General features: G+C 40.3%; 1 protein-coding gene across 1 annotated transcript in view; it reads left to right on the top strand.

The window, feature by feature from the left end:
• Positions 1-22,782, top strand: part of CNKSR3 (CNKSR family member 3) — a 52,130-nt gene extending 29,348 nt beyond the window's left edge. The window contains exons 3-13 of the mRNA XM_062490043.1: positions 4,844-5,046; positions 6,100-6,187; positions 8,717-8,758; positions 10,545-10,664; positions 12,385-12,444; positions 15,132-15,200; positions 15,931-16,077; positions 17,642-17,766; positions 20,172-20,380; positions 20,912-21,001; positions 22,484-22,782. Of these exons, the coding sequence (XP_062346027.1) occupies positions 4,844-5,046; positions 6,100-6,187; positions 8,717-8,758; positions 10,545-10,664; positions 12,385-12,444; positions 15,132-15,200; positions 15,931-16,077; positions 17,642-17,766; positions 20,172-20,380; positions 20,912-21,001; positions 22,484-22,782 (1,452 nt within the window). The remainder of the gene's footprint in view (positions 1-4,843; positions 5,047-6,099; positions 6,188-8,716; positions 8,759-10,544; positions 10,665-12,384; positions 12,445-15,131; positions 15,201-15,930; positions 16,078-17,641; positions 17,767-20,171; positions 20,381-20,911; positions 21,002-22,483) is intronic.
• The last annotated feature ends 586 nt before the right edge of the window (positions 22,783-23,368 follow it).

Genomic DNA, 23,368 nt, shown 5'->3' with positions numbered 1-23,368 from the left:
GTGTGAAAAAGAAATGAATGCGTCTTTCTCTACTGCTTTGGTGATGGAGCAGTGCTCCTTCATGTCCTCATAGCAGTGGCTGCACATGCAGCATCTTGAAGAGTCAGGAGGAGAGTGTGTACTGGGATAAACACATTTCTGTTGCTCTTGAGCTGGTCTAATAGAGTTTTCTGAACAGGTGTTGAAGACTTATTTGAGGAATTTAGAGACTGTATCAAAGAACCTGAATTCCCCATGAAGAGGGGGGGAAAAAAGTCATCAGCTTGAGTATTTCAACTTTTTGTTGACAGTACTGCTTGGTGTGTGGGGGAAAAGGGATGGAAGAAAGATCACATTTCTTTGTTGATTGAAGGGTTTGGGGGGAGGAGGGGAAAAACATACATAACTTTGCTTTTCAAACCACAAAAGCAGGGACAGAAAACAAGCTTTTGAGGGCTTAATGAATATAAATCAATGCAAGCAAGAAACTATGCAAATATTTTCACTTTTAATGTGTTCCTTGGATTTGGTTTCTGAATCTTTGCCTACACTGTATGATGGGAGAGTCTGGAAACAAAAAAATAGTGGATTTTTCTTGTAGTCAGAATAAAGAGATACTAATTATATACAATTTAAAAAACACCCAAACCCTGAAAAAAATCCATAAACCGAAAAAGGACATAGTTGTGCCTTTGATAGGTTTACTGGTGGTAATGTTCTGACAGCATATTTGAAGCATAACAAAATACAACATCATAACATGAAAAAAAACCACGCATACATGAAGACTTACTCTTTAGGTCCTGATCATTGTCAAAGGATGTCTCTGCACTACCACATAAAATTTTAGTGTTTTTAGAGGCTTCAAATTTTATGTTGTTTATTAGGAAATTTGCTACTCCAGAGTATTCTTTAGACTGCATTTTTGTTAAAAGGAAAAGAGCAAGAGTGGGTGTGAACAGTACCTTGTGTTAATTCAAATGTTTATATAGGCCTGCAGTGAGTTGGATCAGCATCTGAGCAAGCATTTGAACTAGTTTTATTATTTTTTTCCCAGAGCAGGTTTTCAGTTCCATCAGCCAGCATGTCCAACTCATCACATTGCAGCATGTGAACATGGCTGCGAAAGGAGAGAGGATGCTGTCCCTGGGCAGTAGCAGAGCACTTCATCAGCCCAATTCAACTCTGACACACCTGCTCTTCTCTTTTGCTCTGCTCTTTTGACAGTTAGCCACGTTTGGGGGGGTTTTTTTTGTTTTTTTTTTTTTTTTTAATAACTTTTTTTTTAATGTGGGCTGTCTGACCTTGAGTCATTATTTGGTCAGATTACTTTTTCTCATTAAATGTGATGGAGTTTAGAAGGAGTGAGCTCATATGCTCTCTCCTGCACGTGGGGGTGCTGCCTCTCCTCCTGCCCTGCATGTGGCTCCCCAGGTTAATGAGTAATAGCCTGGGAATGTTTGACATCGGGTGCTCTTGACCGCTGGCTTCAGCCTCTGTTTAGATTATAACAACTTTGATGTTTAAAATCGGGAGCAATAGTAAAATGTAACCTTTTCTTTGATTCATGAGCAACATCTGAAATCTTCTGGTTGCTTAAATAACAATTTGTTAACTCTTGTAGCCTTAGTCCTGTGGAAATATTTCAAGAAAAGCCTGTTAAGCTTTGCACTTCAACCGTGTGTCACTGTGAAGGTTGTTTGGTGAGCTGCCACAATATCAACATTCCTATCTGTCAGGGATTTGGGCTGCAGTTCTATGACAAATTAAATTAATCCAAGTCAGCTGCTGTCTCCACCCCCTCCTGTCCTCTGATCAGTGGTCCTTTGTGCTTGCACTCACCTGACCACAAAGTGAGCTACTTCAGGGAGCTAAACCAAGGGATTAGATTATTTTGTATTGTTTAGATCCCCAGGCCAGCCCTCCCAACAGATTGGACATTGCAAGTGAAGGAGAAGGAACAGTTGGTGATGTGAGAGCTGGTCAAGAGAGTTTTGGCTTGGATAGACACATTGCTATATCTGGTGAGGGGGCAAAATGCTTTCTGTGTATTAAAGCAGACAGTGAGGGGACTGGTGGAGCTGAGGTGGCTTGGGTTGGGATGACTCCTATTTCTGGGGTAGTTCATCCATTAGGGCTCATCCACAGTTGTCCAATTTGGTGTCCTGATACTCAGGAGCTGTGAGTTTTGTTGAATAGGTGTGGTGTTGGGCAGGACCTTTCCTGGAGCACAAACTGCTGGTTTATCAGTGGAGGTGCACTCTGTAGAGCCTGTGTGGGGGAAGCCATGGGAGAGCTTAGAGCAGTGACTTAGAGCTTGGCTGTGATGTGCTCTTGGGAGTCTACTGGGGACACCTGCTGCAGTTATGAGCTGGAGCCCCTGCATCCCTAGAGGGAGCACCTGTGTTGCTGAAATCACCCTCAGAACTGATAACTACTTGACAGAATTATTTAAAAACTGAACTGGAAGAGTCACACGAGACTCACCCATGGTAAAAATAAGGTGAAGGAGGTGTGAAAAGGAGTATGTGATTGTTTTAAGGCCAAGCCCAAAATCTTACCTGGTATATCCACATGTGCCCTCTTAAATTCTGGTGCCACCTCTAATCTCAAGTACCTACAGGTGGCTGGCAGAGTTTCTGCATCTGAATGACAGAAAGAAAGATCTGGAGATACTAAATTACATGAAAACTCTCAAGATCTAATCATGGTGATTAGGTGGTTATACCTCTGGACAGAAAAATTATTTTCTGTTTTCTGTCCCTTTATGAAGGCAGGGGACTAGCATCATGTAGTTCCCCTCTTTAAGGGGAGGATTTCTGATATACGGCTTCTTTCTTGTGATTATAGGAACTTGCCTCACATTAAGACCTGTTTGTGAAATAGTGTTCCCTCAAAAATAGACTAATTTTCAATCTTCTAAGAGGAGCATAAAACTAACTCCAAGAAATGCATCCGAATAATGCTCTTGGAGTGCTGGGTATTTTTGGTGGTGGGTTTTTTTGTCGTTTTTTGTTTGTTTGTTTTTGTTTTTGTTAAAATTAAAAGGTGGTAAGTTCACGCATAGCAGTGTGCAAGTCCTTTAAAGTTGTTTAGTAATGCAGATCTTTCACTTTCTGTGATCCTGGAGAATGTAAGGATACCCTTTGCTGTTGCAACAGTGACATTTTTTAAAATTGGACATATCCTTTCAATCTCTGCTCCTGGCTGTGTTTTAAGGGTATTTCCTTGCCAAGGGCCCTGAGGTGGAGGATGGAGGCACTTGTGCAAGTCAAACCCACTGGGATCTTATCCATAGGAAGTATAGTAGTATTTTAAAGGTAGCTGTGTAGCTGAAACCTCTCCATGCACTGGAGATGCATGTTTCTTTGGGTCAAAGATCCTTACATTTTGTAATTTTAATCTGAAATATTCCAGCCTGTTTTACAGATGCTTCACCCCTGGAGGGAATGGAGCTACAAGCTGGCACTGTGTTTTAGCAGCATCCTGGTCTGTGTTAATGGGAGAGGGAGGGAAGTGTTTTTCAAGGTTCAGGGAAACCAGAGCAAGCTGACTCTCTTGCCTTTGAGGAGAGGCTGAGGGACTGGAACTTCTTCAGCTGGGGAAAGAGATGGCTCCAGGGAGGCCCGACAGCAGATCCCTAGCACCCACCATGGTGGGGAACAGTTGTCAGGGTGACAGAGTTGGCTGTGCATGGCAGAAGTTGAAACGGGTGTTCTGGCTGGATATAAGGAAACATTTTCTTACTCTGAGGACAGTCAGACCAGGTGGATCAGGCTGTCCAGGGAGGTCGTGCACTCTGTCCTTGGAGGTTTTCAAGACCTGACAAGATAAAATCCTGAATAAGCTGGTCTGAGCTTAGAGTTGAGCGTGTTCTGAGCAGGAGGTTGGTCTGAGATCTCTGAAGCTTCCCTTCAGCCTGGGTGGTGGTCCTGAGTGGAGGTGTTAGGAGCTCCTGGACACTAGGAATTAAATGGAATTAAAATTTGCCTTAGTTGGTTTAGGTTTTTGGGTAGGAAAGTATAAAGAGTAGAGAGTATGTCTGACTGAGCAGTGGAATTTGGAGGTTAGTTGCAAGAATCTGCAGCAGCAAAAGAATTGTGAAGGGCAGGGACTCTCGTATTTTTGTGTGTTTGTTTTGTTGTGGTGGGAGTGTTTTTTGTTGTTTTAGTTTTATGTTTTCCTCAAGAAAAGTAGGAATTTGAATTTATGAAGTTGAAGTTCTATGCAAGATTCTCAATTTTTTTTTAAGGTTTTGTAAAGGAATGAAAATGTTGATGTCTAAAATGAGTTTAATTGCCGTGTATTATGTTAACACTGTCCTCAAACTTGCCAATTATTGCACTGTTGTAGTCAAGGAGCACAGTTACTGAAAACTGGTGATCCAAATATTTACTCAAGCTTTTGATTGCAAAATTGCATTTGCTTCCTGTTGATGTTTTCATCTCTTACCAGATTTAACTTATCTTTAGTTGTGAATGAAATGTTACTTCAGTGTTTATTTACCACAGGATAGAAAATACTTTAAGAAAAACAAAATTCTTGCTCTTCTTTAACATAAAGAAAAACAACAGAATCCAGTTATTAACAAGTAAATTATATCTGTTAGGACATTGGGACTTCATTCTAATTGAAAAGTGTCCTTAAATCTCATTAATGACAGAAACTGAGGTTTGGCACCCACAGAAGTATTCTTTACTGGCTATAGTGTAGAACAAATCTTTGAAGGCATTTTTGCCAAAAACCATGAGAAAGTTGTGCAAATTGTCAAGACTTTTCATCTCATGTGGGCTTTTAACTTGTTTTATAGTACATAGGAGAACTCAACAAGGATATTTATCAAGCTTAATAATGTTCCTTGCAGAACTATGGCCTTGAAACAGACAATATGAAGAACCTGGTTCTCAAGCTGCGAGGCTCATCCAACAATCTGCAAAACTACATCAGTAGCCGTAGGAAAAGTTCAAATTATGATGGAAATACATCTCGCAAGCCCCCCAATGAATTCCTTACTTCTGTTGTAGAACTCATTGGTGCTGCTAAAGCCTTGCTTGCATGGTTGGACAGGTAAGAATAAAATGGTTATATTTCAGTTTGCTGCTCTAATGAATTGCTTTTCTTTGTAGGGCCTTAGATGCTTGGGTGTAAAGATCATGATGTCACTAACCACTTTTTTGGTGTTGCCAGAAGACCTCTAGTGGATAAATTTAACCTAGGATATCTATTCTTGCGCTTCCACTCTTGCTAAAAACTGAAAAAACTTAACATTGTACTCAAACTGGTATTTATAAAAGTATGAGTGTTCCCTTTTAGGACAGTTTCTCATACACATGGTTTTCCCAGCTTCTAAATTACTTGTCATTGGCGGGTCCGTTCCTGAAAGATTTTTTTTTTTCAATGTTCTGCTCAAATCATGGCTTTAGCTATGTGATTTGGAAACTGATCAGTGGGAGAGATTATTCTTCTGCTATTTTTTTTTCTGTCTGATTGAGGTTTTTTTAACCTGGAATGAGCCAGAGTTATTTTGTTACAGCTGCAGCAGGTCAAGCAAGGTGTTGATCTGTGTCTAGGAAGTGATGTTAACAGTTTGTGCCTCTCACCTGGTCCTCCACTCTCACTCTGTTGCTGGCAGCTCACCCTAAATTTTTTCTGTAATTCACAGTCATTAAAATTGCTGGCTTGTCCATTTCCAAACCTCTTATGGTTATTTCTCAGCCCCTCTTCTAGGTTTTGCAGCTGTCTGAAAGGTCAGAAATAGGACTCTACAGGCCCTAAAGCTGCCCTACCTGTGATGATTCTTCTCGAAGTCTCTGCACCATTGTGTGTAAAATGTGAAAATCTATTTTTCTTCTTTTATAGAATTGTTATTTCCTTGTTCAGTCAGAAAGTTGGAGCTCTACTTACTGGTAAACCCAAGGACAGGGGTGGAAGATTCCCAGTTTTGGTGCCAGAATGGAGCAGGACTATGCAATCAGAAATATTTACATTGTAATACTATCCTCACACCTGTGCCAATGTCAGAGTTGCAGCACTTACCTCTCATATGCCCTTCCTCACTGGTAAGGTAGGATGGGAGAAGGCTGGTCCCTCCATACTGAGGGGAATTTTCTCTTGTTTTAGGACCCCATTTACTGGTATTGCTGACTTTTCATCAATGAAGAACAGAATCATTCAGCTCTGCTTGGACCTCACTACTACTGTTCAAAAGGTCAGCTGATTTCTTTTCCTCTCCGCTTTCCAAAAGGGAAGGAAAGGGGGTGTTTGGGGAAGTAATGTGCTTGCATTGTGCTGAGTGCTGATGAAAGGCAGTTCTGGGAATGAGAGCTTTTAACTTTGAACGGCCATGCAAGTCAGTTTCAGTTGTCTGGGTTTTGAGTTGTGGGGCTTTTTGTTGTTCGCCCTGTCCTTCAATTCAATTACCAATTTTGGTATTGCTGTCTGTATCTTAAGTGACTGCAGCTTAAAGGCTACTCTTATTTTCTTCAGCTTTACTGGAAAGAGGGTTAGTCTTTGAAACAGTTGATCTGTGTTTGAAGATTTTCATATTCCAAGAAGCATGTTGAAAAACAGTTATCAGTGCTAACTCTAAACAAATATATGGCGCCATTGTTTTTTTTTTTACCTGTGTTTGAAGACTCCATAGATCTTGTCCCTTGCAGGATGTTTTAGCCGTCAAATGGGAAATGCTGCAAATAATAGAAGGAGCTGCCACCTTTAGGATACAGATCCCATTAGCCAGACTGCTTCTGCCACTACTGCAAGACCAGAATATTTTTCAAAACTCTAATTTACCAGCAGTATGATGAGAGCTTGTACAGCTAATAGCTAAAAGGACACGTAGCAACTGTGGCAATCTTGGCAGTTGACATAATTTTGCTCTCTGAGTAATGCTGCCTGGTTTTGAGCCTGTTCTGAGAGCATGGCACTGCTGTGGCTGTGAAGCTACATGTGACTGCACACTTCAGTGACTTCCAAACTTGCTCATAAGCATTATTCTGTGCCCACATGATGTTTGAACTCTGGAGAGCCATGCCCTGTGACATAAGTGATTCTCTCCCTATGCTGAAGGGATGATGTCAAAGGACAGAAACATCCTGAGTTGTCAGGCTGTGATGGCACCCAATGATGTCAGTTGGGTCATCATGGAAGGATGGTGTCTGGTACCCCAAAGTGCACATGTTGGCTGCTCAGTGCCCCTTCTTGCTGGGGTGCTCCATGTGCAATCACACAAACTGAGTGATTTGCAGCTACAGGTGTGCAGGTTGTGCAGTGGAACAGTATGTGTTTCTGGCAGCAGATTGTGTTCACCCAAGAGTGCTACAGGAACTGAGATAGGAGATTGCTGAATGTATTAATAAAACTGCTAAAAATGTTCTAATCTTTGTTAGATCTGCCTTGATGGCAGGGCAGTGGAAGTTGTGAATACAGCCCTGGCCTTTTAAAACATGTCAGACTACTTCTCTGCCAATTTGATGTGAGCTATAATAAAAGACGGGGTTGGTGAATATGAGTAAAGCATTAATGGGGGAAGAACCAACCAACACAGTTTTGTCCTGGAATGGGGCACATACTTTAGAATAATCGTAAGGAGTCTGCTGCTGTGAAAAAGAGATACAGTTGAAAAACCTTTGGGAGTTTTTGGACTTCAAAGTATTTCTTATTAAGGTATAGACTATAGAAACAGATGGTCAGTTCTAATGGTGAAGAAGAGGCCAGAGCGGCTCTTGTGGAACCAATGCTGCTCTGCATCATCATAAATTATATCTAGAAGCATATAATCATAAAGCAAGGCAGGAATGCAAGAAGATTCTAGTTGTCTTCGATGATAGCTATATAGATTCAAGGACAGGATTTTACTCCACTTAAAGTTCCATGTCAAACTTTGGGGCTGAAGTAATAAACAGTATGAACAGAAATGAGTGGGAGCAGAAGGACTTCGCAATATTCAGCATTTTGGCTGCTTGATGATTGATGCCATTTACTATTGATTTTTGCAGATATATTTAGCAGAGAAAAACAGGGGAAAGTCCTCTACAAACTTCCCCAACATGACTCCTCCTTAAGCTTATTGAAATGCTCAGGGGGTTTCTCCTCATAGATATTGTAAATCTTGTTTTATTATTTACGTACTGTGTTAACTTTTTAATCTGGGAATAATATCGTTCTCTAGTTCACCTTTTCTTGCAAAAAACAGTAATGACTTTTGTAGATTTTTACATGAACTTGTTTCAGTTCAAAGACTTTTATACCTGGCCTGGTAAATAATGCCTTTTGTGCAGTCTTCTGCCCTTCAGGAATGTCATTGATACCATATTTTTTAAAAAAATCACTTTCCCTTCTGTTTTTAACAGTATACTTTAGATCCATTTTGATGCCTGGGGCAGAGGAGTACCTGAACTGGGGTTTATCAGTGTAAGGCAAACACATCTGCCTAGCCTTCTGAGAATGTGATTTAACTGTGCAGGGTTCTGCTTTTCTGGAAAAGTCAGCTGCTGTAATTGAATCCCACATTGTCTTAGTTTTCAAGGTTTGTTATTGCTTTCTACCAGGGCCAGATAATAGTTGCTTAACAGTCCTTTTGAGCCCTACTGAGTGAAACTAATCTGACTAATCCCTGCAGCATGAATAACTCTATTTCTATTTGAGGTTAAAATGGAAGTTTTGCAGAGTTTTAAGAGATTATTTGTTTCCATTCTTATTGGTTAATATAGGGGTTTCATTCTTGTTTTATTTTTAGGATTGCACTGTGGCTGACATGGAAGATAAAGTCCAGACTGTGGTAAGTTTGTTTCTGTTGAGACTAAGCTGTCTGCATTCACATTCATTTTGGTTGCTTCTATGCTGGTTGTATTGACAACAGCTTTTCAGTCCCAAATGCACAAGCATATCATTCAAGTAAACATTACTGTGACTTGTTTTGTGCATATTCTTTATTGTAGAGGAAATCACTGAAATTTTGGCAGATGGGTTGTGTGCAGTTGATAGCATGAAGTCAAGTATTCCCTAAAGTTTCATTGCACAGCTATATTTCCAAGAGAATTTAACCTCAAATTTTAAAGGGAGGACTAGTACCGTAAAATGATCACGAGCTAAATAAACCAATTATGCCTGTGAAGTGCCTTATTATGCTTCTTCATGTAGAAGAGCTGCCGTGCCACAGAACTGAAGCTCTGACTCTGTGCTTGATCTTGAGTTTCTAGGGTTGTTTGAATCAGCCTTGTGACCAAACGCAGAGTGTAATGGAATGCTTTTTATATTTTGTAACAGTTAATCATCACTTCCTGCTTTTGACATGAGCCAGGCTGTGCTCTTTGATAAGGCCTTCCGGTAGCTCATAGATTCTTAGGAATTTAGTAGCACAATAACTAAAAATAATTTTGTTCATAAATAAAGCTAATGTAAAAGGGAGTTTTCTGCATCTTTTTCCACTTGTGCACACCCACACTAGAAGTATTGTTTGGAATTCCCTTTTTTGAGCAGTTCCTCGCATTCACACTTAAGCATTGTTTTGATTTATTTTATTGCTGCTCTATAAATCTGACGTAAAATGAAACAGAAAACGTTGGAGCTATTGTTTCCAGGGACCATTGTAATCCAAACCAATGTCTTCCTATGACATAGCTTTCCCCCCCCCATTCTGTAATTACACGTGTCTACTTTGACTGAAGGGTTCAAACTCCTTGTGAAAGGTGACTTACCTTGCAGGTTTGCAAACTGTTTATACCTAACTCCTGTACTGTGTGCTAATCTTCTCTCTCCTCTCCTTTAAGAATTTGTAAACTACTTTGAGTGTCAGCATTGCTTCAGTTGATGTCAAGACAGAAAACACAGTGGGACATAATGAAATTTGTGAGTGTAGAGAGGGCACAAAGTTTTTTACTTTTTTTTTCCTTCTTTTTTCATGTTTAATTAGACGTTCTGATAGTTACGTGCGATTCTGCATCCAACTTTACTGACACACACACACCAAGGTCAGAATTAGCCTTTAGTTATAATGTTGGCTGAGGATCAGTTATGTTTTGGTCAAAAGGAAATATGAACCTTGCCTATGTAAGCATTCCAGAAGAGGTCAGTTCAGAGGCACAGTGAAGTACTGTAGAAGCACTTAAGTGCTGGATGGTCCTACCTTATATTGTAAGGCTCTGTGCAGACATCACTTTTTGTAACACATGGCCTGCTGTATTCTTATAGTAGAAATACAGAGCAACATGAAAAGCTGTCAATTGTTCCCACAAGGAATCATCAAGATGTTTCAATATTTTAATGAGTTCTATTTTGGCTAAAGCAAACAAACCGCAAACCCATTTTTTTGCTATATTTTGTGTGTTTATTTTCTCAGACAGAGATGTGTCGGCATCTGTTAGTGATGGTAAGGTGGCACTAATGGAAACAGGTTGTTTCTGTGTTACACCAAGGATGTAAACATGCTGTGGAATAGATCTGTACACATGAATCTTCTAGTTCATTGATTTTAGAACTAATTTCCTTTACATCTTTTGAAAACTGAAAGAGTAAGAAGCCAGGAGAGAAATTTCCTGACTGTTTTTTGTATGTTTTCATTGCAGGCCAAGACTTTAAATGGCATTTGTGATAAAGCCATCCGATCAACTACAGACCCACTGATGAGCCAGTGTGCATGTCTGGAGGAAGTCCACTTAACCAACATTAAACCTGGGGAAGGCCTGGTAAGAAACAGTACTGGAGTGTCCTGATGCTCCCAGTATTTAATAGGCCCTGTGAGCCACTGCAAGTGATCATTTATGGTAAGGTATTTCAAAACCAATAATAACCTGTGGGGAAAAGAAAGAGGCACGAGAAGGAATCCTAAAGGTCAGTTTGATGTGTAAAGGTGGTGTGCTGGCATAGCTGCTAGGGACAGATATGCACACCAACAGGCTTGATCCCAAATATAATTTCTGATTCTACATTGTTGAAGATTCGTGTGTTAACCATGATATTGGAGAATTTTCAAATGCTTGTGAAGCTAGTAGGTTTTCTTTTTTTCAGGTTACCATAACCACTTTTTTTTTCTCTTGGGCAGCTGGGAGAGGGAGAAAGCAATGAGAAACGATACTTGTGTTTTGAAAGATGCTTTTTAATGTGTTCTTATAGCAAGATTGAGATGAATGGGAGAATTTTGTAGGTTTGCTGTTAGCAGGAAAATGAGAATTTTTTAACTGTTTTGTGGCCATGTCTCGTTGCTGACTCTTGTTTGTTCAATGGATTCTGCTTAGCTGAGTCCTGGTTATGAGAAATTTAATTTGAAATCTTGGTGGATTTTCTGTCTAGAATGAGTTGGAGGGAATTGAAATTGTTACGTGCATTTATATTCACCCCTAGCCCTTAAGGCAGGAGAAATGAACATTTTTAGAGAAAGCCGCACAGAATTAGTGTGCTATATAGTTTTACCTAGACCAGTGGATTTGACTGAATCAGTCATGCATTCTTGCAATTATGGGAACCTCTTTGTTAATGCACAAGCTACATTGAAGCAGAGTCAGTCTAGCTTGATCTAAGTAGGAAACAAGGAGGTGGCTGCACCCAACTGGATACTGACAGGGAAACAGGCAGGGAATTGGCTGGAGAGGAAGGGTCAAAAAGATAATCTATTTTCCCACTTACTTTTAAAGAAAGTGTGGTAACTTCAGGCAGCTAAGCTTCTTTCAGCTCCTGAATAATATCCATTTCTTTACTTCTCAGTGTGAGAGTTTCTAACAGATCTAGAAAGGAAAAGTAGTTATGTATTTGTTCATAAATTATAAAATGAATATGCCGGTCATCTCTTATGGAAAATCTATGTAATTATTAGTTAATAGCCCATTTGTGATTTTTAATTTGGTGCTCTTATAGTCAACACCCACTCATCAAGTTTGTCCTTGTGTTCATACTCAACATTAGCATACAGAGCCACAAATACTCAGCTGAAACTTTTAGTGCTTGTGTAAGCATTGTGGATATGAGGCTGTCTGTGTATTGACTTACCAAGAGAAGCTGTAAAAGAACATGTCAGCAATACTTGTAGCCCACCTGTGTGAGTCTTCTCTGTTTGGAGAGAACTGGTGGCTACTCTAGAGGAGACTGGGTAGTAAGGAAATAAAGTTCTGTTCAAGGCTGAAGACTGGCAAGGCAACAAAATCAGCAGTGTTTGGTATTACCAACCAGAGAGCATTTCTAAGTCTCACTCTATACACTAGGTGTCTTAAGTCTTTGTAAACATTAAAATAAATTGCACTAAAAGTGATCTGTGAAGAAGTTGAAGGTATTGTAATATTAGACTGCACACTTTTCTAGGGAGACTATACGAATTGTTAATTGATTTTAATCATGTTTAGAGTCTGTTTCCAACACTATTTTAATCAGATGTTTTGCCTTTAAACTTGTTTTTCATTTTTTCCATATGTTTAGGGAATGTACATCAAATCAACTTATGATGGATTGCATGTAATTACTGGAACTACAGAAAATGTAAGTGAAGCAAATGTAGATGATCTCAGCAGCTTTGATTGAGTTAGTTCAGCTTAGTACTTTTTGTTGTTTTAGACATAGCATGCATGGCAGTACTGCTTTAAACACGGCGTGATCCATCATTTATTTATCCAGGTTGTAAATAGTTTGTGCCTGCATGTTTCACTGGTTGTCTGATGCAACCAGTTTCTGCAGGTACACAAATTATGTTCAAATGCTTGGCATTAAAGTAATTGCTTTAATAAGTTACTGTATCTGCTGTTCTGAGCTCTTATGGTGTCTTGCTTAACGAAGTCTTGGATGTATTTGCTCTCCACTGGCAAAGGCAATATCCCCTAATGGGAGCATTTAGGTGGTAGTGGGCTAAATTCAGTAATGAGTAATGAAATCAATGAGCTGTCCCGTGACAAAATTACCTTGCAGAGTAAAAAGACTATGAACAAATAAAACTTTAAGAGTGGTCAGCTGGAAGGAAGTATTTGGCAGGAGGGGCAACTACTTTTTACTGCAGGTGGTTCCTTGTTTTATTTGTACACTGAGTCCTTTGTAGCTGAGAGTTTATTGTAGGCTTCTGGGCAGCCCTTGAAGGAGTGGACCTCTAGCCAGCAGCTGAGGCTGGCAGGTGATGCTGTGGTGTTTTCAAACAGGCTGCTACTGTCCAGGAGCAGTGACTGAAAGAAAGAAAGAGCAGAGAAACTTGGCTTTTGCAGCAATGCTCTTTTTTCGTGAATAGGAAAAAAACAGTGATTCTAATTGTTCCCCTGCCAGGTCCAGGGAACCAGGCAGGAGAGGGTGGAAATCTGTGCTTGCAGTGCAGAGTGAAAGCTTCTATCGCTTTGATACTATTGCCCTGGCATAACTCTGTATAGGATCTGCCACTTCCACTTTTGCAGCAATCTTAACATCTGATAAATGCAAAAGAATGTAATGTTTGCTGCTGACAAGCTGCTTCTGCATGTAAGTCTTATTTTGGGTCTGTATTCCTTCTGTATTGTTGAGTGTTGGCCTAAGTGTCTGCTTTTTGCTATCAACACTGGTTCTTCCTTTGGGGAAACCCCTTCCTTTGCAGCAGCAGAACTTGACAAGCCGACTGAGAGATCTGCAAATGACTGATGACTTTATGGTGGTGTGCTATTATTTAGATGACCCAGGCTCAATTTTCTTGCTAGATTTGGAATGGTATTTTAGTATCTATCCCCAGGAGCTGGTGTGTGGGAATGCAATGGAATTGCATCCCTGAATTGACAGTACTGAACAATGGAAGAATTGGGGAAGTCCATTTGGTGTAAGTCAGCCAAGAGGATTACTGAGTTATGCCATCCTACGTGTGACTTTGCATGCCACATTCACCTAGCACTAAACTTGGCTCTTTCCTCTGTTCTCATGATGTGATCCCACTGCTGTGACCTGTCACTTGCTGCAGGAATTCTCTGTGAAAGGGTTCCCCACCCTCCCTCAGATGAGCTGCTGGTCACCCAAAGGACAGCTTGAAATGAAGTTTGTTTTCCACAAACTTGACTCTGGCCCAGCATTTTGTCGTGATCCTGGTTGACTCCTATATATGCAGCTTTCCGCAGAAGCATTTCCTCTCAGAGGAAACAAGAAGACAATGAAGAAACAGGGTTACTTTTGATAGCTGGAGCCTCCCACAAATTCCCCATGTTTTCTTCCTTTGTTACACTGTTTATTCTTACAGTTCTTTCTCTCAACCAAGTTACTTGGGGTCTAAAGGTGTGGTGAGGTGGAGAAGGGAGTCGTTAATCCTGGTGCTTAGTTCTGGAGTCACTAGGAAGATCTGGCCTGCTGCCTGGTTCCTCATGGCATGGGGGAAGTTGGAGGAGTTGCTGTCCCAGTGCCCAGGGTGCAGCACGTACCAAGGTGTCATGTCTGTGTGCTTGGGGTGTTGGCAAGGCTGGTAGGAGTTGGTGTGTTATAGCAGTGAGAGTGTTTTAAATAACTGCAGCAAAGGCTGGTGCATTGCACCAGCTGTTGATAAATCTAAATATTGACATATTTATCCATTTCTTGCTTAACAGCTCCCCAGAGCTTAGGTTTTGTTCCAAGAAGGTTGTATTTTAAAGTGTACTCTTATTACATATGTGTTTGAAAAATACCTGGCTATGCAAATATTTTTATCTGCTGACTTTGGTGATTCGGGCAGGCAGTTTCACACTAAGGTCAGAAGCTTTTATTTCCATTTGAAAACAAAAAGGGAAACTGCAAAGGATCGATCTTGTGGATTGGAGGGGTTTTGGTTCTTTGTTCTGTACATTCAAAGTCTTAATGTTTTTTGTTTTTTTTTTTTTTAAATAAATGCACATTTATTTAAAAGCTGTTGGAGGTGGTTATTGTGTTAGGGCAGAAATCCTGGTCATTCCTCTTCCATTACTGTCTAAAACTATAGGACAAACTGGAGGGAAAAGGAGAGTGGGGACTGCACCATGACTTAGGTACAATTTGGCCTGTAACAGGTAGAGGCTGTGCCTTCTTTCTTCCCCTTTAGTTCCCCCACTATAAAAATAAACAATTTGATTAATTAATTTACATTTCTCAAGTCATCAGCAGATGTGAAAATTATGTATAATAAAGAGCATTGCTGATGCAACCTTTGACTTAGATTGGTGGGGGTTGTTCTGGGAGGGAGGGAGACCTGCTGCAGCACATGACTCTTGTTTTCCTCTTTGCAGTCCCCTGCTGATCGCTCCCAGAAGATTCACGCTGGTGATGAAGTGATCCAGGTTAATCAGCAAACTGTGGTGAGTAACTTGCAGCATTACAGACCTTCCCTTATGATTGCTCTGCACCACAAGGGCTGAATGGGGGGTCAGGAGACAGTTCTGGTGTTTTCCTGGTTAAATGTCTGAGGAACATTTTAGCACTTCGTTTTCAAGACAAATCTTATACTTTGCAATATTTTGATAAAATAAATATGCAATATTTATATATGTTTTATGCATCATTAAAATATTTCATGTTGCATTTAAGAACTGTTTTAAAATGCCTTGTTAGAATCCACTGAAATGCAGATAAAAAGCTTTAAAAAGCCTCCCCAGTAATTTGCAAATAGTTGTCCAATCAATTGCATCTGGGAACCTGGATGTAATGATTACATTTTTGCTTAGCACATTAAGCAATGCCTTTCAATGTGAGAAAGAAACATGACAAAAGTAGCTCACTGTGAATCCCTGTGTTTGTCAATTTGAGCAGATCCATGCTAGGACTGGAGCTGAGGTAGAAAGAGCACCGCTTGATATCTCAGTATTTAGTTTACAGCTTAAGTGGAAAACTTGGAAAGAAAATTAAGAATCTTGCAGAAAAAGAGCTTTCCAATTTTTAAAATGTTCTTAAGATGGCTTTTTTTGGATTCTTTATCTCTTCTATGTTTGTGTCAAAACGAACAGTCTGACTTGGAGAATTTGGGTTTTTCTTGTTTGTTTGCTTTCAGAAAAGAAACACTAAATAAAAGATGTCTTTATTCTCTTCCAGGTTGGATGGCAACTAAAAAATCTGGTGGCAAAATTGCGAGAGAATCCTGCTGGAGTTAGGCTGCTGCTTAAGAAACGTCCTAGTGGCTCTTTTCATTTTACTCCTGCTCCACTGAAGAACCTGCGCTGGAAACCACCCTTGGTGCAGGTGAGAGCATGCCAGCTCCACTCTGATCTCAGGATGGGAATGCCTTGGTTGCAGCCAGAAAAAAAGAGAAATCCCAGAAATGTCCCAAAGTACTCATGTTGGAGTATAGGTCAAGGCAGGTTAGGTAAAATGGCTGTCCTCCTATGGTTCCTAGATAAAAGGGAAAATGTTCTTCTCTCTTTTTTTTTTTTTTTTTTTTTTTTTTCTTTCCCCCTCACAACCAGATAATGCCCTCCTGGTACACAAAGGGAGTAGGCGTGCTGAATATTTTTATCAGTCTGTGTGTCACTGGGAGACTTATCTGTGGTAAAACTGCTGATATGTATGGAATTCATCAGCATGGAGCAATAAATAAATGATTTCTCTATTTATCACAGTAATATGTTTTTGCTGAAATAACTTACAATTATTCCAAATATTTGTCCTCTTTTTATTTCAGTGAAGAGTGAGAAAGAGTGTTTTTTTTTCCTAAGAAATTATTTGAATTGCATGTTTAAATAAGATTTGGTTGGTGGGCAATTCACAGATGGGGTACTGGGCAGACAGAGAAAGTGTTGTTAGTAATTCTTAAATAACTGTGTTGAGGAATGGCTTGTTGTATTGGGAAACTTAGGGCTTAATGCTTGCAGGAGCAAGCAACCTAACTGAATTTAAACTAATTATCTGAAATTAATAAAATCAGGGAAGAGTTCCCCCTCCTCCTCCTGTTCTGATACAGGTCTCCCTAGAGCCGTGGGGATAATTTAAACCTGTGAAATGCTGGTGGCTATCACAAGTCTCCATGAAGGCAAATTTCTCTCAAAATGGGTAAAGATGTATACTTGACTACTTGTTCATCCTTCCTGTCACCAATGCATGTGTCCTGTTTTTGTGGCATCACGCCTGATATGTACACCAGTGTGAAGAGCTGAGGTGGGCTGGCTTGTAGGCTATGCCCAGCAGTGTTTCCTTGGGGGAGGGAGTGATTGGAGAGGAAAGGTCTTCGAAATCTTTTCTCTCCTGTAGGCAGACAGGCATCTGGAGAGATGCTGAGAATTTATAGAAGTGAGCTGCAAAGATGAGCAATGCCAAATCTATTTTTAATTTGCTTCCCTGGCCCTAGTTATATCCATTGATCCAATGCATGGTGAACTACTACATTCTTGTCTGTGCCTCAGGCACTGGAGTTTGTGGAATAAAGGTAGCATATGCCAGCTTCACAAGGCTTGTTAATCATATCTGTATTTAACGAATTCCATTCTTTTAATGCATCTAAAAATAGAAGCGGGGGTTTTGTCTGAGATGCTTTTTTTTTGTCTGTGGAATTTACGGGAAAAATAGAACTGGAAAGAGCAAAATATTTTTGAGCAATGCATTACCCATGATAGAACTTCTGTGGGAGGGCCTGTACAGCTAGCCAAGACTGGGGGTGGAGGAAAATATGGGTTCGAAGAGTTTTTAAAGTGTTCGTACATCAGAGATAGGAGTTCACTAGGGGATGAAAATGGTGATATTGATTATTAAATTATGTTTTTGTGAATGTAAAATGAATGTTCAGAGGTTTGATAGCTGTTTAACATTTCAGACCAGTCCTCCACCAGCTTCAACTCAGTCACCAGAAAGCACTGTGGATACCTCCCTGAAGAAAGAGAAGCCAGCCATTTTGGATCTGTACATACCCCCTCCACCAGCTGTTCCATATTCTCCTCGGTATGTAAACAAACGTACACCACTGAACAGAAACCTCTTCACTGCACTTGTTTGTGAGCTGGCTTGCTGTTAGAGCTCTGTGCAGATCAGCTTGAGGAAGCTGCAAATCTCAAACTTTCTTCTAGCTTCCTGAATGAGCTGGATTGCTTAAACTTATACTTAAATGCATATACTACCAGGACTGTAACAGATTTTACTACTGGAAGATTGCTGTGTGCCACAGAGTTGTTCCCAGAGCACAAACCAGTGTCATCTCTGGTTTTGTTGTGGAGTTGCGCTTCTGACACTGTTTAAATCCAGCTGCACGCGGCAAGAAGTAATTTTTGTCCCTAACATTTTTCACTGTTGGATTTTTTTCTTTTTTAGCAAGTTGAGTAACTGTTGTGGGAGTTAGGGTGGAAAAGCATGTCATGTTAAATGACGCCTATTACATTAAATTTTTAAACTTGCAAGTTGTTTAAAACAAATATGTTCCCGCTGAAGGGAAGGGAGAGGCAATACATCAACTTTTATTTTTTTTTATCCTGTGGTGTAAGCTATAAAAATGCAGACCTATGTGCACAGTGGGAGGGGAAGTTACGTGTATGGTAAGGCTGACTGTTGTTTGTTCTCAAGTCCATGTTGACTCATGCCAGAACCCTGCCAGCTGATCTGGGGACGTGATGGAAAAAAGCGTTTTCAGGCAAGATGTGGAAGGCAAGCATGCCTCCTGGCCTTCCCTGACATTTTAGGTTATGTGTAGATAGCCCAGCATAGAAACTGTGACATTTTGCTGCAGGCCTTGTGGGAGGGCACTTACCTTCTGTCAGGTAAGGGCTGATACAGAGACAGAGGTTGTATTACTGCAGTTTTTGGGGCAGGAATGTGGGGGGGGTCTTACTTAGGTAGGGTCTCTTTACTGAAGTTGGACCCATCTTGACCTGCTGTTGCCTTGCTTTTATGGTTACACGTACTCATTCTTACTAAAAAAAAAAAACAAATCTTTAAATCTTTTGGCATAATAACAAGCATGTAGATTTAACAGATTAATGCCTTAGTCTTTTCTTCAAATCATTAAATTTCAAGCGCATTGGTGCATTATGTCCATGTGCTCAATTTGTTTATATTTTCTAAAGAGACACAAAATTATATTGAGCTTCAAATGCTCTTAGACCAGAATCCCTGTTAAAAAGGGTAGAAATCACAATACGAGCTGTAAAACTTGCCCTGGATGATGTGTGGAAAGGGAAAGGCATCTTGACTTTGGCTTTTAAAGAAAGCAGATGTAAGAAGCTATGGGAGGCAGGAAGAGGAGAAAGGACAATTCTTTTGCCTTCTGTTTGGCCATTTATTTTTGACCTCTGCATGTTTAGTTTTTCTTTTGAAATTCTGGTGCATTTCTGTGTTGGTTGCTTTTTTTTCCCCCCCTCATCTTCCTGTTCTCTTCCCTTCTTGGCACGGATCTCCTCTGCTCCACACTGGGAGTCAGAGAGCAGTGTTTGGTTTCACTTCCCATGGCACAGTCTCCACATGGTGGTAGTGGTGTAGGAGAGCTCTCCATCTACATACAATTCTGGTATAGCATTTGAGTGCAATTTTTGGCCTCTGCATGTCCATAAATAGCTCCTTCCTATTCACTGAGCTGTTGCACTCTTCTTGCTGGCGAGCTGGACACATGGGATATGCTGTTCAGGGCCTACTATGAGTACTGGGGATATGTGTGCTTAGACAGTCAACTATGTGTTTTAATGCCTGACTTGGCTAATGGTTGCTTCAAGCAATAAGACTGTAACATGTAGGAAGGGGAAAAAAACTCCAGGCAAATCTTAATTTGAAGGGTAGTTTCTCTTCCAAAAGTACTTGCAGAATTTAAGCAAAATTATATAGCTATAGCTACACTGTGAGTCTGTTACTGAGAATCTCAAGGAGGGAGAGAGAAGGTGGTAAATATTCAGTAAGAGTTATTGGACTCCTACAATGACTGAAAGGCAGAGTCCCTCAGATGGAGGTAATAGGTGTTACCATGACACATACAGAGATAGATAGATAGATAGATTTATGTAGCATTCCCGAGTCACAACTATGTACTGAGCAGGCTGTGAATCAGGGGTTTTGATGCCCTCAGGACAGAAAGGTCTCATTTATCAAAATCTTTTGCAGGAGTGGAGCCTCTAAATTTCTCAGTGTGTTAAATTACTGACTTGTTAAGAGTGAATTAGCATGAGGAGTTTAGCTTTCTTTTATCCTTGTTAAATATAATGAAGTCTTCTATCACCTGACTTACTTGGGGTTTTTTCCCAGCTTGTTTGCAGCGCAATGCCAGCTGACACAAGCATGACTTGCTTTTAGCAGCATCTTTCAAACCTACTCATGTCTGCAGCTTTAAACTCTTTCAAGCCACTAACTGAAGTGACATGTCCTTTCAGGGATGAAAAGGGGAGCTTTGTGTGTGGAGGAGGCAACAAACGCAGTCAGCCACTACCTGGGTCCAAGGGCGCTGAGTCTCCCAATTCTTTCCTGGATCAGGAAAGCCGAAGGCGAAGGTTTACTATTGCTGATTCAGATCAGCTGCCAGGGTATCCCGTGGAAGTAAATATCCTACCAGCCAAGATGAGAGAAAAAACACAGTCCTACGGTGAGTTCATTCCTCTCTTGTTATCACTGCTGTGATAAAGGCTTTGGTCAGTCTGAAATGATTTGTCTTAGAAAACTGCTTGTCAGACTTGATTGATAATAAGGCCACTTGTACAAACTGTGAATGTGAAATTCTGAAAATAATTTCTCTTAAATAACATCTGGAGTATATACAACATCTGAATAACAGAGTAAAATAACATCTGAAATAATTTCTCTTAAATGCTGTTATTTCTATAATGAATATCATTCAGCTGGGGTCTGCTGCTACAGAAAGCCATTTCTACATGTGTTTTGGTTGGTTATAACATTATGTCCACTCTGCTCTAAATGAGCAAGAGGGCAGCTGTTTAATCTCAGCACACTGATTTCTTATATGTCACCAGTGGAAGTCTCTTCAAATATTTTTTTTTTCTGCTATTTGAACTCCTTATTGCTTCTCTCTCACTTTGTTTAGCAGGGAAAAGCAAAAATTTAAAAACTGATTTCTTCAACTTCTATAGCTCCTCATAACTTTCTATGTTGACTCTAGGAAAACCTCGTCCTTTGTCAATGCCTGCTGATGGAAGCTGGATAGGAGCTGCAGAACCCTTCTCTAGGCCACGAGGATCAGGCAGAAAAGGCAAGGTTTTAGGTTTTATCCCTCATTCTCTTCCTCTCCAAATTTTCCTTGGGGTGAGCTACATGAAAGTGTTTAAATTAGGAATGAAGGAATATGGTTTGCATATTGCTGAACTGATTCAAGGTGACCATTGTTTGGTTTAGCAGGAATGCCAGATGGTAACTGAAATTTTTGAGGCTATTCAGTGACTCAAATCTTCTGCCTTTGACTTGTAGCATTAGACTAGAGCATTAAAAGTCAACTAGAATTGACTGCTAGGGCAGATCTGTACTTTATAGCACAAGTTTACCATTTTGCTCTTGCACACAGCCCTCTCCCTTTCTACTGCGTTTCATATTGAAACTACTTTTTTGCTAAGTCTTTCTTTTTGTTTAGCTCAATGTGGAGGTTGTTGAAAAAGCAAACTTGTACACAAAATGTAAAGTGTAGGGCCATTCAGGAACTACTTTTTACTGCTTCTGCTGTTAGGAGCATATTCTGCAGGCATCACTGAATGGGAGAGAGACAGAAACTCGTAAAATGTTGTGTTTGGTTGGATGGCTTTTTTTACTTCCCACACTGTCCTCTTCCCACCATCTTTTGCATCTGAAAGACTATTTGAGTCCTGTTAGAGTGGGAAATAAGGATGACTTGTTTATTCTTGGAATCAGTTACAAAAGCTAATGTCTAATTCTAGGTGAAATCAGAGCTGGATTCTATTATTTTCATATAAAAGTAGAAGTTGATAATGAGAAGCATCAACCTGGAGGGGTACTAACAGAGTGATCACCAGGTGGCAGGACTTGTTTTTGTGTGTTTGGTTTTTTGTTTGGTTTTACCTTTGGTTTTGTGTTGCCTTTTTTTAGTTCTTGAAACGTACCTAAGTGCTGCAGGCTTGTATTTAAGCTGTGTTGGATCAGAACCAAAGGCCTGCTTAGTCCAGTATGTCTTCAGCAGCAACTGCCTCGGTCAGGTGTCCAGGGGAAGAGTAAAAACAGAATATATCATGGATCACTGGTCGAAACCAGGGATGGAAGTGCTTGCATCTTCACCTGCAAAATTAATTTCTCTTGTCCAGAGTAATATTAGTAGCTTTCAAGTTACTCATGAGTTATATTGAGAAGTTTATGGATTCAGCTCTGGTCTCTTCAGCATTTTGAGTAACACATTAGAAGGAGGTTTGTTACATCTCACATATGATAATGGTCTGCATGAAGGTAGTCTATGTTTCAGAATTTTTGGTGTGTGTGAATCTGGAATATAACAGTCAAATGGTATCTTCTCTGTGTATGGATTTATTTCATTATTTGTGTTACTTCAAAAACATTGAAGATGCAAAAAGCTGTCAATCTATTGATAGCTGCTTATGTCCAAGTGTTTTATGAGCAAAACCCCAGATCTAGGTATTTGAAGTGTAACCAGAATACTTTTATAAAAATAGAAAATGTTCATGGAGGGTTTTGAAGTCAGGAATAATTGGTTTTCCTCCTCCTCTTTGTACAGGTGAAGATGTCCTCTGCAGGTACTTCAGCAATGAAAGGATACCCCCAATCATTGAGGAAAGCCCCTCCACACAGCACCCACTCTCCAGGCCAGTGTCTGACAAGCAGTTAGCGAGGGGAATGGATTATATTCGAGGCAGCAGGTGTTTCATGAATACAGACCTCCACAACAGTGCAACAATTCCTTTTCAAGAGGAAGGTGCTAAAAAATCGTCAGTTACATCATCCACAAAATCTTCCTCGTCAGAGCCCTCGCTGCGGGTCAGTTTGATCACAAGACTGAAATTGTTGACTCGTTGACTTGTCCCCAGCACTGTTGTTACCAAGTGCCTTTGCTCGTTGGTCATACTTCTCTAATTTGCAGCTTAACTGACACACACTGACTAATGCACTTTTCTTTTCCTGGAGAATCTTACACTTTTGCCTTTTTGTTAGCCATTTTTGATGGATCAGAGGGTTCCTTGGTGCAAGGAGGGGAGAAAGATAAAGATCAAGTTCCTCTTCCTGGCCAAAAACTGAAGGCATTTATTCCCATGGAAATGAGTAAAATTTCAGTGAGGTTGAGGTCACACATGACCTGGAAAATGCATAATGACTCAGAGGAAAGCATTGCTTTACTGTGAAGTCCAGTGGCACTTTAGTTGTCTGAATGCTCAGAGGCTGGTGCAACTGGCAGGGTGTCAGCATATGCAGAGCTCACAGAAATTGTCACTGTCCTGACTCGGAAAAAGAGCAAGGAAGCAGCAGTTTCATGCAACTTGGTGATGCTATTTCAAGTACTGCATGAGATAAACCTTGTGAAGAGGAAGTAGTAGGGTTACTGTTCTCTCTGATATCCAGAGTTCCTATGAAGTCTTAGGAAGAGAGTTCTCTTATTCAGAGATTT

The sequence above is a fragment of the Cinclus cinclus genome, chromosome 3 (assembly GCF_963662255.1).
Source record: "Cinclus cinclus chromosome 3, bCinCin1.1, whole genome shotgun sequence".
Taxonomy (NCBI): domain Eukaryota; kingdom Metazoa; phylum Chordata; class Aves; order Passeriformes; family Cinclidae; genus Cinclus; species Cinclus cinclus.
This window is presented reverse-complemented; position numbering and strand designations above follow the sequence as displayed.